The 15,291-nt window shown below is 42.9% G+C and overlaps 1 protein-coding gene across 2 annotated transcripts; it reads left to right on the plus strand.

The window, feature by feature from the left end:
* The first annotated feature begins 5,625 nt into the window (after positions 1–5,625).
* Positions 5,626–13,016, plus strand: slc1a3 (solute carrier family 1 member 3). 2 transcript variants are annotated; one of them, XM_011482079.2, is made up of 10 exons: positions 5,626–6,080; positions 7,050–7,255; positions 7,336–7,473; positions 7,864–8,068; positions 8,134–8,176; positions 8,453–8,733; positions 8,818–9,051; positions 9,808–10,002; positions 10,075–10,209; positions 12,133–13,016. In XM_011482079.2, exons 2-10 carry the CDS (start codon positions 7,117–7,119, stop codon positions 12,341–12,343), a joined length of 1,581 nt encoding a protein of 526 aa, XP_011480381.1. In that variant the 5' UTR covers positions 5,626–6,080; positions 7,050–7,116; the 3' UTR covers positions 12,344–13,016. The 2 variants fall into 2 exon arrangements, with proteins under 2 accessions (XP_011480381.1, XP_020563541.1); XM_020707882.2 differs by having other exon boundaries at positions 5,807–6,080; positions 7,047–7,255.
* The last annotated feature ends 2,275 nt before the right edge of the window (positions 13,017–15,291 follow it).

Below are 15,291 nucleotides of genomic sequence, written 5' to 3' on the forward strand. Positions count from 1 at the left end.
TGCCGCAGCAGCAGCGGCAGCCAGAACCCCCCAACGCCACACAGTAGCAGATAGAGAACAACCGCCCCCTGGGGGACCACATCCGCCACCCAGGCCAGGGCCAGCAGGATCGCCACGGGGCCCCCAGAGCCAAAGAGCGGGGAGGCATGGGAGGACAGAGATTGCAGCTCCGGCTCATCCACAGTTGGAAATTTGGTGAGGCCCAGCGTTCAGGGGCAAGGACCAGAACCCACACCACAGGGATACGGACACCCCCCAGCTCAGGGGTGATGTGATCCCCGGCTCTGGGCCTTGCCAGAGAACTCAGGGATCCCTCTCCCTGCGTGGAGAGAGGCCCGCCAGGCCCAGGAAATCAGAACCCAGGGGACACGGCCGCCGTTGCCAAGGGCCCAGTACCCCCTACCAGGGATGGGGTAGGGGACAGATGGTCCTATGTCCCACCGTCCTTGTGAAATGCGTGTGTATGTGTGTGCATGTGTGTGTGTTTATGTCGGAATGTATATTTGGAGGAGTAAAGGGTGTGTGTACTAAGGGGATGCTCTTAAAATTGGCGGGTAGGGCACTGAGGGGACATCTCCTGATTACTCACAGTGATCAGGAGATAGAGGTAGGGCACTAAAGGACATCTGCTGCTTGCTGGCAGTGATGTCCAAACACCCCCCCTACCAAGGGCTCTACATGTCTAAGGTGCAAATAAAACCGAGAGGGGGGGCCTATTCCATACGGCAACCGTGGGAGGGGGACCACTGCCAAGTAGCTCCTCCCCCAAGGTGCATCACAGGGTGAATCCCCCCCCCCTTTCACCCTAATAAGAGATTATATGAGGAAGGGGGTAAGTAGGGGACAGCTGGTATACTGTCCCCCGGTGGTCAAACAGACCCCCCCCAGCTCCCCCCAGCATAGGACCCAGGTGCCCTCAGCCCAGGGGTCCCATCCCCCGAGGCGCCGACCCCCCAGGCCCCACTCCACCCACCCCACACAGAGAGAGAGGAGCCAGAAAGCCCCCCCGGAGCAAGTCCAGGCCCCCGCCCCCAGGCAACGCCCCTGGGAGAGCTCTGGTCAGGTGTCAGGCCTCTACGGGACAGAGAAAGCCATCCAGCCGGGACGAGCGCCGATTGCCTCAGCGAAGACGCCGACCCGTCAAACCTCCAAGGTCCAGTACTCATGGTGGGCCCTCCCTCTCCCCCAGAAAGCCCCCCACAGGACATGGCCAATAAGCCACCCCCAGACCCCACAGCCCCGGTGGATGTCACCCAGAGCGACCGCGGGCCAGAAGAGGGTTGCCCCGCCCCATCCCAGAGCCAAGGAGGGAGTTATCCCAGCCCCAGGTGCGGACGGGCAGCATCTGTGCTGATGCTTAAATCTGCATCCCATTTTGTTATCGGAAGTGAAATATTATTATCTGGGTTGCATAAGAGTTAGTATATTTTGGAGAGAATTTTATTCATTGAAAAATTAATCAGAGAGGTAACTACTTCTGGTGGCTTCCCTCCGTGTCACTTTTGATGTTTGTGTGTCCCCAACTCGTCGTTTTTGTGCTGCCTGTTCCTATTATAAAATCGGGGGCCCCTACAGCTGCAAATATTTGACAGAATGAAGATTTAATCAAATACAGTTTCAAACCCGTTCAAGATGTTTCTGAACTGAGGGAACTTGTAAAAGGGACATTTAGGAATTGTTCCTACAGAAAGACTGAATTAAACAGGAATTTTCCAGTTTTGAAATGCAACCCTGATAGACTGAAAAACTTCCAACATCTGTTCAAACGTCTATTCTTCTAGGGATGTGCCACCAATTCTTGGCTACTTAAACTGGATCTCTTAACATTTTAGTTGAGGACTCCCGACGTACACATTTCAATTTCAGTACACACGCGCATACAAACACACACATGTAAAGCATTTCACTCAGTCACACATACTATTTGTGCAAAGGGAGCTGACACCTGTTCTCAGATGAGTGTTTATGTTCTGCTGAGGTAGAGGATGGAAAGTAAAAAGAGGGAGGATGTTCGGTCACCCGCACACCAAGACCCACGCCAAAGCAGTGGTGGAGCAGGCCCCCCCCGGCGCCTGCGCGCTATGGCAGATGGACGAAATCCACCTGTCGGGCAATCACATATGTCACCCAGACCATGACCAGCAGGACCACCACAGGGGCCCCAAACGGCAGACAGACACAGGAGCACAAAGAGGGCAGGCCCCAGCCCAGCCAGAAGATTACAGATTGGTTTAGCACCACATAAGTCAGGCTTTATCATGCTTTACACTTTACGCATTGTGTCCCAGGGGACAGAAGAGCCAGTGTAGTGTGTGTGGGCTGTAATGGCTTCATGCTACTGTCCAACAGCATAAAGTCACAAAGGCCCTGGGCTGATCCCCAGCCCGGAATATTTTGCATTAATTATTTATTATATTCCGGAATATTATATATAAAGCATATCAGTCAACATACTGTAGGATATTTCAGTATATATTTCAGTATATATCACAGTATATTGCATAGTACATAACCATGTAGGAAAACAGGAATAATTGCAGTATTTTCATATACTAAAAAATATACTACTTCCGAATATGGAACATATTAACAATATATTTTATCTTTTTTTTTTTTTTTTTTAGCCTTTATTTCCCCAGGAATTGTCCCATTGAAATTAGGGATCTCTTTTTCAATGGAGTCCTGGCTAGGGGGAAACAATAAATTACATTTACAATAAAATGTCAACATTAAAAACAAAAAGTAAAAAAATGAGAGCTTAGGTAAAACAGGTACAGTTTTGGTGACTTTAAAAAAGTCACTTAGTTAAAGTGATTATTCTTTCATGAGGGAGGTCTTAGTTGTGGAGGATGATGGCACAGGGGAAAAACCTTATGTGGGTTCAACAACAAATTTTGTATCATTTATCAAACATTTTAACAGTGCTCTTAAAATTGCACACTATGGGCAAGATTGCTGTTAAAAAAAAGTGTGTGTTTTATTGCACAGCAGTAGACATGTAAAATCTCAGAGTTTTGATTATTTTTGTCACTGATTTATTTCCCCAATAGAACACCAGGTGTCTGAAAGGTTTGCACAGCTGAGGTTAGCACTTTTGCATCACAGCAGGAAGGTCCTGGTTTAAATCCCATCTAGGACCTTTCTGTGTGGAGTTTGCATGTTCTCTTTGTGCATGCGTGGTTTTCTGCAAGTACTCCGGTTTCAAGGTTTGTTGGAGACTCTAAATTGCTCCTAGGTGGGAATGTGTGTGTGATTATGTGGCCCTGTGACACACTGATGATCTGTTCAAGCTGTATCACGTATCCCCCCAACAATAGCTGGGATAGGCTCCGGCAACCTTGTGATGCCAATAGAGATTTAACTGGTTCTGAAGTTGGATGGATGGTTGCAGAGTGCTAGTCGGATGGTGCATGCACAAAACCTGATTGCATGTTTTAAGTGGGTTAACAGTTTGAGCACGAACCCTCTATGAAAACACAATGGCTACGTTCACACTGCAGGCTGAAAGACCCAATTCCGATTTTTTTGCCCCTATGCGACCCAATTCCGATCTTTTCATGATAGTCTGAACGACACAGATCCGATCTTTTCAATTGCGACCCAGGCCACTTGGGTTTGCCGTCCTGATTCCGAAACGTATCCGATCTTTCCAATTGCGACCGCCATCTGACCGGCCAGGCGGCTTGTTTCCGAATCGTACGTCATCGATACGCAACAAACGTCATCATTCTGCGTTGAAGTAGGCGGGAACGAGAACATAAACAACAACCATGGCAGACGATAATGCTGAGACCAGTCAGCATCGTCCGATTGGATTAAAATTTGGGGTGACAGCTCTATTCAGGCCAAACTCCAGGGCTCTTTATCGCAACCGGGCGGTTTTTGAAAAAAATTCCAGCTAAATGGCCGAGCGTGGTGTTGAACATTTCCCGCGATGATTTTTTTTTCTTTCTCCCCTTTCCGACCGTGATCAGAAGCGCGGGGGACCCAAGGCGGATCCTCCTCCTCCTCCCTGTTCTGACCCTTAGATTCTCCAGGATTCTCCAGAGCGGGTTAATAAAGAATCAATAGCATATATTCTGGGGGAAACCTTCTATTACCGTTCTCCTTCCTCCGTAGCACACAACATGAATGCGCGCCCACACTGCCCCCCCCCAATTCTCCACCACTGCACGCGCTCTTTTCCTGTCTACGGCGCGCGCGGCCCAAACACAACATACACATCCTTATTCTACTACAGTGGGTACAGACGATCCCGACTCTTAAAATGAGAAGATTGTTATTGTGCTGCTCCTTCGTGAAAATAAATTTAATATTGCAAAAAGAGCTCCGCTGTTGACAACACTGTTGTTGACATCCATTGTTAACGTTGGCTCCGCAAACAACGAGTGACATCGTTCACCGTTGAGTACTCTTAAGTAAATGCTTGAAACAATGTCCAAACATAAAAGAATTTAAATATAGATACAGGAAGATGATCATGGATAAATATGTGCAAATACAAAAAAATACAGAATGTCAGCATTTATAAATCTGCATACTTTGACAATACGTTTTGTTATTCATTTGTATGTTGTTTGGAAATGAAAATTACATGTATATATGTACATATACACTTGGGTAGGGCACTGGACTCTGATGGTGGGAAAGTAAGGGCTTAGGGTAAAGGGGGGTGAGAGTTTATAAGATTTTTCTTCTTCTCACTCCCTTTTGGACTGGTGTTTATATCATTTTGTTTTGTTTTGTTTTGTATAATTTACTTGTCTTTTTCTTGTTTTTGTAAGTTTTGTCTCGTTCTTGTCTTATTCTGTTATTTTACATTTGTTTCACTAGTCCAAAATAAAAAAAGACTACTACTACTAAGACTACTTCTGCGCATGCGGGTCAGTTTTGGGTCGTCTCACGGTCACACTGGAGACCACAAAAGTTCGGATTTACTTGGAAATGTGAACGGTCTTGCAAAAAATTCGGATTTTTTCAAAAAATCCGAATTATGGATTAATTAAAGATGATATTAATAAAGAATTTCTATTTTAATCTTTTTCTCCAAAGTAATGCTTTTCCTTTATTGTTTCTTTAGTGAAAGCTCCTCTCCTCCATCTCTGCGTAAGCATCTGACATAGTATGGGGGGGGGGGGGTTGCGGCATGAACCATGTCAAATTTCAGTGAAAAAAGGCTCAAAAGTTCAAATGAAGACACATTGAAATCTTTCAGCACAAACATCAACTAAAGTTTATTTAGAAAAGGTACAAAAACAGAAAACGCTTAATTAACAAATGAATAATTAAAGGTCTGTAAACAACATTAACTTCATAAACTAGCATCAGTTATTTGTTTTTTCTTGCACATAATAGATGTAGTTATTCTTGCTTTCAGAAATGTCTGTGGATCTGACGCATCACTGGTCTTCATTATTTTGAAGATTGCTCCCAGATATGAGGAAGTGACATGTCAGCTGCAGATTCAGAAGGAGCCGAGCAGGATCCTGCATGAGCTGCAGCGCAGAAGGCACAATCTGGACCCTTCAACACTTGGATGCTGAGATGTTTGTGAAACACTCTGACCTGTTTAAGGAGCTTTCCTTGCAATTGTGTTCAGCTCACTGGAGATTATTTCTCCACACAGTCAGGTCACTCATTCCAGCTCCAGCTCCACTTGGCCCGGCTAATTGAAGCGTCTGAATCCTCTCTGGAGTCAAACTGTGACACGTCCCCATGGAGACGGTGAGTCTGACTTCAGCCTTCATTTACAGCAGGGTGACATTCTGCAGGAAAACAGCACAAAAATGATGGAAAGACGGAAGGAGAACGAGGATGAAGAGGAAGGAAACATCATCCTGGGAAGTCTTTTAATTTGAAAGCTGGGAGAAGTGTCTGTATGGGACCTCCCTCCTCCTCCTCCTCCTGTGGATGAGCCTCCTCCCACTTCTCCTGACTGCAGAAGCTTCTGCTCTCTGCTGCTCAATCTCAGAAGTTCCGCTGAAGCTTCAGCATCTTCAGCATCCTCATCCATCCTCCAGCAGCCAGCCTGCCCCTCCCCCACCAACACCTCCATCTGAGGATCAGTGGCAGCCGGACAGGTACGTCTGACCCTGAAACTCCTGGGATCTGCTGTCATGGAAAAGTAGTCAGAATACATGTTAAAGAGTAGTTATTTTAAGGGAATTAGGTAGAAGTACGATCACTCCCAGTTCAGAGGAAAGTATTTTTTTCCTGTGTAACTAAAAAAAAACTCTCAGATTACTTTAACTGAGGGCGTTCCTCAGAAATGCTGATCTGGTTCAAAAACAACAAGAATTCAAAGAGAATCACAGTGAGGATGAGAAGATGCTCTTAAAGGAGGAGGGACGGCTGCAGCTCTGCAAATGAAGACGAGGGTGGATTTTGCTCTTCATCTGTGGCTCATGTTTGAGTCCTGACATGTTGATTGTGAGACAAGAAAACAAAACAACCTACTTCCTCATAAGATCAGGAAAAGATCAGGCAGACCTTCACGATTCTGATCCAGACTGAGGTGGAGGTCTGTTCTTCTGCTTTGACTTCAGACAAACTTCTTTACACCTTAAAGAACCTCCAAAGAAAGAACTCAGCAGGGGATGATGACGAGACGATGAAGATCAAACAGTTACAGAACAAAAGCTGCCAGATGGATTGTTTGTTTTGGTTGGTTGGTGGATGGTTTCTGCAGAACCATCTTTGTCTAGGTTTTCCTGTCCTCCATGTTTTGCTTGTTTTCTGCTTAAACACACAAGAAAACCCAAATACGGAATCAATGTGAACGCTCTGGTTCTGAAGAGGTCCAAAAGTGACCAACAGTACTGAATCAACATTGGAGCAGTGAAAAAAGTAAAACGTCCAGATCAGATTGACAGAGTGTGTTCTCCAACCAAACGGAAAAACAGGAACCTTTGGTTAAACACTGTGAGGAAACAGTCCCAGCAGGGAGACACCTTTGGTGTTTTGGTTCCTCCAAACATCATCATCTCCATCGTCACAATGCTGTTCCCCATCAGTTATGGTTTTGTTGTAATTTCTATGTACTTCAGCAGCATCTATCTGGAAGCATCAAAAGGAGGGACTGATATTTGATCGACGAAACAACAACCGTCCATCAGGATGCAGCGCATCAGGGAAGGAATCCACATCCGGGCAATGAAGGCCAAGAGGAAAGTGGAGGAGATCTCCAAAGAAGATGTCCAGGCGTTCTTCAAGAAGAACGCCTTTGTGCTCTTCACAGTGGCAGCAGTTGTTCTTGGTGAGTGAGATGAAGCATTCTAGTCTTCCTCAGGTAAGAGCCTGGTCCATGCAACCCATGAACTCTTCTTTCATCATCAGGGGTCATTCTTGGATTTTCACTGCGCCCCTACAAGATGAGCTACCGGGAGGTCAAGTACTTCTCTTTTCCTGGAGAGGTGCTGATGAGGATGCTGCAGATGCTCGTCCTGCCGTTGCTCGTCTCAAGTCTGATTACAGGTCAGCTCCGCCACCGCACCCTTTTAGCTGTCATAGTAACACCAAAGGTTTAGTTTAAGAGTAGAGAACAGAAACCTGGACCAGACTATTGAGATCTGCAGGGTTAGATTAAGACATAGACAGACCACAATCAAATTTAGAGAAGAGGCAGAGGCTTATGATTGGTTGAAAGATTTTACAGTATGATGTCATCACTCAGGAAGAAGGCCATGTTGGCCAAACTTTCTTCCTGTGCTGTGTTTCATGGACTCATATTTTTTTGTCATACACAGTAACAAAAGAGATTGTTGTAACTTTGTCTGCCCTTAACCTCTTCAGTACTTTGAGCCTTTCGGTGGCTGCAGCTCATTATTTCTCTTTTGCATTATTGTTGTCTTCTTTCTCCAACAGGAATGGCAGCTTTGGACAGTAAAGCATCTGGGAAGATGGGCATGAGAGCTGTGATTTACTATATGACCACAACCATCATTGCAGTCTTCATCGGCATACTAATCGTGCTCATCATCCACCCAGGAAAGGGCTCCAAAGCAGAGTTTGGAAAGCAGCAGACCATTGAACAAATCAGCCCCGCGGATGCTTTCCTGGATCTGATCAGGTATTCTGGAAGACGACAGCATTTGAGGTTGAGATGGTGACAGTAATTCCACCCTCTCTTTTCAGAAACATGTTCCCTCCCAACTTGGTCCAAGCTTGCACCCAGCAGGTAAGCATTACACCACAGAAACACTGAAACCAACTAACAGCGAATGACGTCCAGAAAACTGACCCTAAATTACCATTAAGCCTTAGTCACAGCTGCCCCATGGGTGGGTACGGACTGTCTGCGGGTGAAAAAAAGGGCAAATCTTTGCAGGACACGAAATTTTAAGATCATAGACAATATTATATTATCATAAACATGGATATAGTTTACTCTGAAACGCTTAAGAAAAGCAGGATGGAGGCCCTTTAAATGTACTGAATCTTGTATTCTTAACAGTTTAAAACCAAATATGGGAAGCGAACGGTCCACTTGACGGTGACCATCAATGATACATTCTTCAACTCAACCAACAACACTCAGGAGGTCATGGAGATCACCAGGGAGGAGATGATTCCAATCCCCGGTCAGGTCAATGGACTCAACGCTCTCGGGCTGGTGGTCTTTTCTATGTGCTTTGGTCTAATCATTGGGAACATGAAAGAGCAGGGCCAGCTACTCAGAGAATTCTTCGACGGCCTGAATGAAGCCATCATGCAGCTGGTAGCCATCATCATGTGGTAAAACTGATCTGACCTAAGTTAGAGTTAATCAAGTCAAAATCACTGTCACACCGAGCAGTAAGGCTCCTTTTCTCCTTTCAGGTACGCTCCTATTGGTATCCTGTTCCTGATTGCGGGAAAGATAGTTGAGATGGATGACCTCACCCAAATGGGCGGTCAGCTGGGCATGTACACCATCACGGTCATCATCGGCTTGATGATTCATGCCGTTTTGATTCTGCCCATGCTCTATTTTGTCATCACTCGACAGAACCCCTTTGTGTTTATTGCTGGACTGCTCCAAGCTTTGGTAACCGCCTTGGGAACCTCATCCAGGTAAGTAGCAACAACTATCGTGATTAAAGTTGGTTCACAAGGCTAAGCAGCTTAAGACCCCCAATGCCACAGCATGTCCTCTGAGCAGAATTAGGGAAAAACTGTGGATGGATGGATGGATGGATGGATGGATGCATGGATGGATGGATGGATGGATGGATGGATGGATGGATGGATGGATGGATATTTTCATTAGAGAAAACTTAGTTCTTCATTACTTTAGAATTGTTGTGTTGCTAAATGTTTTCACGTAACTTAAAATGATATTTTTAAAAGAATCTTACTTCCTGCATTGCAACATAATCTCATAATCTTAAACGGTTAGTACTTCAATGTTTTGAAAAGATGTTACCTATACATGACTATCAAATCCAAGTCCCTTATTGGTCAAACCTTACCCGGTTTAACTGTCAGCTCGCGTTCAATAGCCTTGTGTTTTGTGTGTAGAGCCTGAAAAATTACACATGTGTAGCCATGGGCGACTGAAAAGGTTTTAAACTAGGAAGATAAAATCACTTATATTAACGTGTTTAAATAGACTTTTCATTGGAAATGGTTGCTTGAACACTTGTTTCTGAGCACAGTGTAGACATAGTATATCATTAATGGCCCAACAAAGCTCTAATGGCTAACCTGAGACAGTTTTGAGTCTATTATTTTGGGACAGTTTTTTATGTTTTGACGTTCATGTTTTCTATAGTGTACTTGACAGTGAGAAATGATGGGATTTTGCAAACCTGTTCCCCTGTTCCTCAGCTCTGCAACACTCCCGGTCACCTTCAAATGTCTAGAGGAAAACAACAAGATTGACAAAAGAATCACACGTTTCGTGCTTCCTGTTGGGGCCACCATAAACATGGACGGAACTGCTTTATACGAGGCATTGGCAGCTATCTTTATCGCTCAGGTCAACAACATGGAGATGAACTTTGGTCAGATCATCACCATCAGGTGAGAATGAGAGAACTTGTTCTGAAGAAGGCTCACAAGTCAGTGTTTGACATGTCTGTCCTTAACGTAAAGCATTACAGCTACTGCAGCCAGCATTGGGGCTGCTGGCATCCCTCAGGCGGGACTGGTCACCATGGTGATTGTTCTGACCTCTGTTGGACTGCCCACTGATGACATCACTCTCATCATTGCTGTTGACTGGTTCTTGTAAGTGTCCTATTTGATGTTAAAGGTGTTGTGCGACGTGTGTCGTCTCAAAGGTCGGGAACAACTCTGTGTCCTGGTGGCACACTTCCCCAGCCTCCCTGGAGTCCTGCGCTACATCTATCCCTCTATACCCAATGTTTTTACAAAGAGTTTCAACATAGAAACATAATTAGGTTTCCCAAATTAAACATTTCAATTAGAGTACCCTTACCAGAAATTACCCAGCTAACTGGGGTAATAAAGGAAACACTTCTCTTTTAACTAGGATGAGCCAAATATGAATGTCTGTTAGAGATGTGTTTCACTGGGAATTTCCTCATAGGAAGAGAAAAACAGTTTTACTCTCATTTTCTATCACTGTATTCTGGATAGCACAGTCATAACACAGGTTCCACCAGTCAAACCATCTCTGCAAGTCATGTTAAAGGCTCAGACAAGTAGACTGCAGGCATGTGTGTTAATTTATTTTGTGCGTGAGTCTACCATGGTAAAATGATAAATGGTGTACACTTATATAGCCCCCTTCTACCTTCCTGGAAGGCTCAAAGCGCCATACAGTCACATTCACCCATTCATATACAATCATGGCAGCTCTGCAGCCAAACACCAACCTTCCACTAGAGGCAAGCTGGGGTCAGCTGTCTTGCCTAAGGAAACTTCGACACATTGGCGGGCGGGGCGAGAATCGAACCCTGCAGTTTCCAATCAGAGGTTGACTACTCTTCCACTGCACCACAGTCGCCCCCATGTGTGAGTTTACCTTGTGGGAGTTTACCATGTAGGTGAATTTACCATATGTGTGAGTTTACCATGTGTGTGAGTTTACCATGCATGTGAATTTACTGTGTGCGAATTTACCATGTGTGTGAGTTTACCATGCGTGTGAATTTACCATGTGGGTGAATTTGCCACGTGTGTGAGTTCACCATGTGTGAGTTTACCGTGTGTGTGAATTTACCATGTTTGTGAAAAGAAATGTGTGTGAGTTTACCGTATGTGAGTTTACCATGTGTGTAAATTTACCATGTGGGAGTTTATCATGTTTGTGAATTTACCATGTGTTTGAATTAACCATGTTTGCGGGAAAAAAAAGGTGTGTGTGTTTACCATTTTTGTGAGTTTACCATTTGTGAATTTACCATGTGTTAGTTTACCAGGTGTAATAATTTAGCATGTTTGTGAAAAGAAAGGTGAGTGAGTTTACCGTGTGTGAATTAACCATGTGTGTGAGTTTACCATGTGTGTGAGTTTACTACGTGTGAGTTTACCATTTGTGAGTTTACTATGTGTTAGTTTACTGTGTGTGTGTGTTTACCATGTGTTTGAGTTTACCATGTGGGTGAGTTTACCATTTGTGGGAGTTTTCCATGTTTGTGTTTACCATGTTTGTGTAAGTCTACAATGTATGTGTGTATGTGTTTTTACCATGGGTGTGTGTTTATCATGCCATGCTTTGCATTTCTTGTGGAAATATTAGAATTACTCCTCAACACACTGGAAAAACAAAACTGGTTTCAAATTTGCAAGTCATCCAGTCGGCTGTAGCTGAAAATTCTAACATATCACAACTTTTACTGCAACTTTGTAGTCAAACTCTTGAACCTCTTGCCATTTTTGCTGCATCAATCCTAAGATAGGTTTAAAAGATCCTGGAGAACGGTTGTATGGCTTGGTCAGGTGATTGTTGAGTCTGTCTGTAGTTTTGCTTGTTGACTTACTCTTGGATTAATTGGTAGTTGGTTGATCGGTCATTTGATTTTTCGTGTCGGTGGCTTATTTTCTGGTTTTGTAGTTCTGTGGGTTGTTATTTTAGTTTTTTATATCACTACTTTTTTTTTGTTTGCTTGGTTGATACATTGGCCAGTCATCTGGGTTTTAGTTTTGATTTTAATGGGTCAGGTTAATCTTTGTTCTCGGCTACAGGGACCGCCTCCGTACCACCACCAATGTTTTGGGAGACTCGATTGGAGCCGGCATCATTGAGTTCCTGTCCCGACATGAACTTCGCAGCAAAGATGTGGAGATGGGAAACGCTGTATTGGAGGAGAAGGAGAGGAAGAAACCTTACAAGCTCATCTCACAGGACAGTGATTTTGAGAATGACAAGCGCACTCACTGTGAGTCCAACATGTAGATCAATCACGACTTGCTTGAGCAGAAAAGTGTTTGCAGGCTTTTCTGTTGACAGGAGCAGGGACCGAACTGTCAATCACGTTTCAGTGTACTTACAGCTCACCTGGTCTTCTTAACATTCCGATTCTGTCATGTCACAGAGCTGGTGAGTCGCCATAATCCTCTTCTTGCATGTGAAACGACAGAAGTCATTTTTAAAAACCTTGTTGTATTTTAAGTATTGCTGCGGATTTCAGTCTTTGTGTTTGCTTTAATTTGCTTTGTCAAGCTCCAGTAAAGTGTAAAAAGTCATTTTTTATTTTTTTCCCAGACTGAAGGGAGAGAAAGATTTTAATAGAAACAACACTATAATGTACTAACAGACATTTGTCTTTTGACTACATGAAGAGAAAACAAGTTATCTTTCAAAACACAGAATCTGAGTGTTGAGTTTTACATGAATCTGTCATTTCACTGTCCTCATGATATTGTCTAATCTTTCTAACTGAATGAGTAACTGTTTCACCTCATAAATTGTGTGAAATGTAATATTGTGTACACAAATGCAGCTTCATAAGCTTTATGTAACTTGCTTGGATTTTTTCATGTGTGCTGATAAAAGTAAAAGCGTAAAATTGTTTGCGTTCCTCTTTCGTTTGTGAATCTGCTGTGAAATAAACAATGTGAACCCTGAATATAGTTTGTTTTTTGCCTGAAACATCACAGCTGGGTTTTCTTTACCACAGCATTTCAGCTGAGAGGCTGTGCTGCACGACAACCAGACCTCAAAGCTCAGAGCTGACCATGAGACAAACCACACAGTTTTTGTGAGTCATGAATTAAAATTAAGAAGCATGGATGTTACATTAAGTATAGATGTTTTGTTTTGTGCAGAGCTGTGTGGGAATTTTGATGCTTAATCCATTACATCACATTAGATCCTTTCTTAGATAAAAATTCAAACTGAAGGAACCTACAGTGAGGAAAGGTTTAAACAGGCATAACAGTGTAAATGACTGCTATAGTCTGTTGTTCCAATACTGTCCTTCTTGGTTAAAAATGTTGAGCGCAATTCAATAAAGAGAATATAAAGAGGCGATAAAGCATTGGTTCTCTTGTATGATAAGGGGAAACAGATGCTGACTGAAAACAGTGTTGTTTCATATGAAAACAGCTCTAGTGAGTGACAATGGACCCTCTGGACAGAATACGTGTCAGACAAGCATTATTGAAGATCTGCTTTAAAGTTGCTGAGTCATTTCCTTTTTGCACAGGATCAAATGTGAAGTTCAAAGACTAAAAAGTTCAAAGACATATTACTGTTTTTAAGTAATATACATTCTGTAAATGAAACGGCAACAATCATTAATGAATTCTCTTCTATATCAGACTATTCCATTAATTGGAATAAATCTGTTTTATTACCACTGAACAGTAATGCGGAGCAAGGACTCACAATACCAGTTAAATCAGGCAATATAAAATATCTAGGTATTTATTTTTCCCCCAAAATATCAGAACTGGTGCAGCTAAACTACACCCCATTACTGAAAAACATACAGGACGATCTAACACGCTGGACCAACCTGCCTTTGTCCCTTATGGGCAAGGTAGCCACGGTTAAAATGAAAATCTTACCCAAAGTTAATTATCTCTTCTCAATGATTCCCACACAACCGCCATTAAAATGGTTCAAAACATTAGACTCATCCATATCAAGCTTTCTATGGAACAATAAACCTGCAAGAATTAGTCTAAAAACTTTAAAATCTGCAAAAAGCTGTGGAGGATTAGAATTACCTAACTTCCACAATTACTTTCTTGCAAATAGATTACAATACATCTTAAAATGGTTAAAAAATAATCCAGAAACCAACTCATGGTTAGACTTGGAACAGGCGTTATGTGGAAAGATCAACCTGTCAGATCTTCCATTTATTAGTCAAATAGTTAAAAAACAGGATTGTTTCAAAAGTATTAATATAAATGCCACTTTAACAGCCTGGTGGGAATTTCTCAAAATATCAAAATCATCAATTCAACCGTGCAAAATGACACCCATCTGGAACAACCCAGACATCCTCATAAACAAAAAAATTATCCACTTCCCAGCTTGGCAAGCAGGGGGCATAAAACAACTAGAGCACATAATTATTGATAGAAGATTCATAACTCCCCAGGAACTTCAAGACAAACATGGAATATATAACTTCTTGGAATATCAGCAACTTAAATCAATTATTACTAAAAAGTTTAAATACAGAGACAACGATTTAAAGCTACCAGATGTAGTTACCACTCTGATCAATTTCTCAATGAATAAAACTCTCTCCAAAATATACAAACTTTTATGTAATTTAGATAACAATATTTCACTTCCGACAACAAAATGGGATGCGGATTTGAGCATCAGCACAGATGAAAGTTTTTGGTCAGAACTTTGTCTAAACACCTTTAAAATGACAAAAAGTCCAAATCTGCAGCTAATCCATTTCAAAACTCTTCACAGAATTTACTACACTGGACAGAGGATGTTCAAGATGGGTCTCAGTAACTCAGACATTTGTCAGCACTGTGACAGTAATCTGCCCGACAATTACATGCATGCACTATGGTTCTGCACGCCTGTCCAGGCTCTCTGGCAGCAGGTATGTGCCGATCTATCAGTCTGGCTTAAGGTTTCAATCACAGCTTCACCGTCACTTTGTGTGCTTGGTGACATGAGTGCCATCGATGTAGAAGGAGGATTAGGCTCTATCATTTTCATAACTCTTTGCATTGCTAAAAAAACTATTTTAATAAATTGGAAAAGCAAAAAAAATATAAATATAAGTCAACACAGAAATCTGCTGCTTGATCATATCAGCTTGGAAAAAATGTAAGCCCAAAGTTCAAGTAACTTTGAAAGAATTCGGTCTCTCTGGTCTCCCATAGCTAACTCCGTGACTTAGGGGGTGGGGGGGGCATGGT

The sequence above is a fragment of the Oryzias latipes genome, chromosome 12, assembly GCF_002234675.1.
Source record: "Oryzias latipes chromosome 12, ASM223467v1".
Lineage (NCBI taxonomy): Eukaryota > Metazoa > Chordata > Actinopteri > Beloniformes > Adrianichthyidae > Oryzias > Oryzias latipes.